The 2,395-nt window shown below is 37.4% G+C and overlaps 1 protein-coding gene across 1 annotated transcript in view; it reads right to left on the reverse strand.

The window, feature by feature from the left end:
• The window catches only part of ERO1B (endoplasmic reticulum oxidoreductase 1 beta), a 47,409-nt gene that overhangs the window by 27,757 nt on the left and 17,257 nt on the right, over positions 1-2,395 (reverse strand). The window contains exon 5 of the mRNA XM_025213820.1: positions 1,657-1,698. Coding sequence (XP_025069605.1) covers positions 1,657-1,698 — 42 coding nt within the window. The remainder of the gene's footprint in view (positions 1-1,656; positions 1,699-2,395) is intronic.

Below are 2,395 nucleotides of genomic sequence, written 5' to 3' on the forward strand. Positions count from 1 at the left end.
GGCTAGTGCTGCCAAGCTTGTCAGCACTGCTGGTTGGACACCTGGAGAGGTCCAGGGCTGATGTCCAAGAATCAGCTGATTGTCAGACATCTAGCCACAGGCCCAGTCTTTGGACATGCCACAAATTCATTTTAAGATGCTATACAAACCAGCCATAAAAAAGTTCTTTATTGCACATGGAACATCGTTTATACTTGGTTTGCCATTTTATGGTGCCTTGAACTGGGTACATGTGTAGCACCCTTGCCACATATGCTACAATTAAACCCATTAATTGTGGCATAAATAAATGTTATGTGTAGAGGGGCCCTTACTATCCACACAGCCTCTCTTATTTAGTAGCCAGGAGGTTACTTTAATTACAAGGCTTCATAGATGATTTGAGAATAAACTCTTGGTTTTAGGAAGATTTTAGCTTAGAGAGGCAAGCAGGAACAGAGAATGCACTCAGGAACCAACCCAAATAATTAGCTAAAAGCTTAAACTAACAAACTGTACATTTGGGATGATTTTTTTTTTTTTTAAACTCAAAAGGTTTGAATGAAGCATATAAAAAACATGCATTTATTACTGTTTATCATGTTTGAAGTCTACAAGTAAATTTATGAAGTCATTATGGAACCAATAAGAGACTCTACTATTCCTGTCAAAAGGAAGCTCTACAAATCCCATAAATTTCCCGTAGTTTATAAGGGGAAGAAAGTCTCTGTTAGCTATCAAGTATATGTAATGGAACATTTAGTATTCTGTAGCCTCTTGTGATTTGTCAATTTAGTTTAAAAATGGAAGCCTGGTTTAGGCTAATGAGATGTTCTGTGGCATCCATAAAGCCCTCAGAAACTGTTAAGTGCCTCTCAAGTTTTAAACATTTAAACAGCAATACAAGAGGCTGTAAATAGGTCACAAAAGATAGCAAGGCCTCATATCAAGCTAAAAATAGACACACTTAAAAAACAAAACAAAACAGAGTTCAGTGTTGGGAAACCTCTCTTGAATCAACCTTCATGTAAATCAGGGAAAGACCCTGCACTCAAAAAAAAATAAATAAATAAATAAATAATCTGTTCGCTCTCTAATCAAGATGGCTCCCTTATCTGAAATTATGCTCTATTTGGATGCTTTAGCATGCACATCACCCTGGCCATGCGTAGTAATGCAAGCCCACATGTTCTAGAATACCTAGCATGCTGCATAACTGGGAACCAACAAACAGGCTCACAATAGGTAGCAAACAGAAAAATGATAAAGAGTTGCTCTATGCACAGCTTGTTCTGCAATATTTAATAACAGATCCTAACCTTCTCTCTTACTTGCGACTGGTATAATTCACTAAACTACTATATTTCTAACCGGAAGCAGTGTTTCAATAAAGCCAACATATTGTGTTAGATTGCCTTCTGGGGGTCAATTATGTAATATATATTCTTGGCTCAATGTATATAATACTTATTGGACATAGTCTTTATTCTTAATACCAAAAAGGTTCTTGGTTTTTAAGTAAAAGCTAGTCACAAACCACACAGATTATAGAACATTATGTTAAATTTCTCTCTAAGCCAGGGTGAAAATGTACAATATATTTAACTACATTTAACCCCTAACTTCTAGGATAAGTTTTATTGGAAAAGTTGCTACAAAAATAAAATGACTACTTACTTTATTAGCACTCCCAGCTTTAATTCCAATTGGCACTTTACTCTAAAACAAACACACAACACCGAAGACAAATTACTATTTTGTACACAGAAATGATTATGCCAGAATGTAGTCTCCGCGAGTTTCACATGTTGCTTTAATACTTATACCTAATCTACCCAAGGTAAAAACTGTTTCCTGCAAGTTAATTCTTTAGTTACCTTGTTGCACTGATTTCTAGTTTTCAGTATGATATTCCAACCCAAGGTAAAACGAATTGGCCCATCTACACTGAAAATTATTTTGCCCAGTCAAGCAGTAACACCTAACACAATATTTAGGAGTGTTCACATAGTATTATTTAACACAGCTTTTGATCAGGGTAGGTTTTAATACCAGTTGCTTTTAAATCCAGTCTAAGAACAAACTATTTAGTAACTATTACACTTGAGACTAGAATTATGTGAATGTACACACTTATTAAATTATATGGATGAACTTCATTAGGTTCTATAACAGGGAGCCAGAGGCTCCAATACTTTAAAGGGAGAGGCCACAGCACCTATGTCCCCAGGTAGGGGAGAACAGCCGAGTCTGGGCCAGCTGCAAAGGACTGGGAAGCTAGGGACCCATAGGCTGCACATGCCCATTGTGGGGCTAGCTGCCTAGCAATAGGATAATAGGGAAGAGCACTGGTTAACCAGTAAGGGTACTACTGCAGCTTGGCCAGAAAAACAGCAGTAAGCTGCTGGGGGGGGGG

Source organism: Alligator sinensis, unplaced genomic scaffold (genome assembly GCF_000455745.1).
Source record: "Alligator sinensis unplaced genomic scaffold, ASM45574v1 scaffold93_2, whole genome shotgun sequence".
Lineage (NCBI taxonomy): Eukaryota > Metazoa > Chordata > Crocodylia > Alligatoridae > Alligator > Alligator sinensis.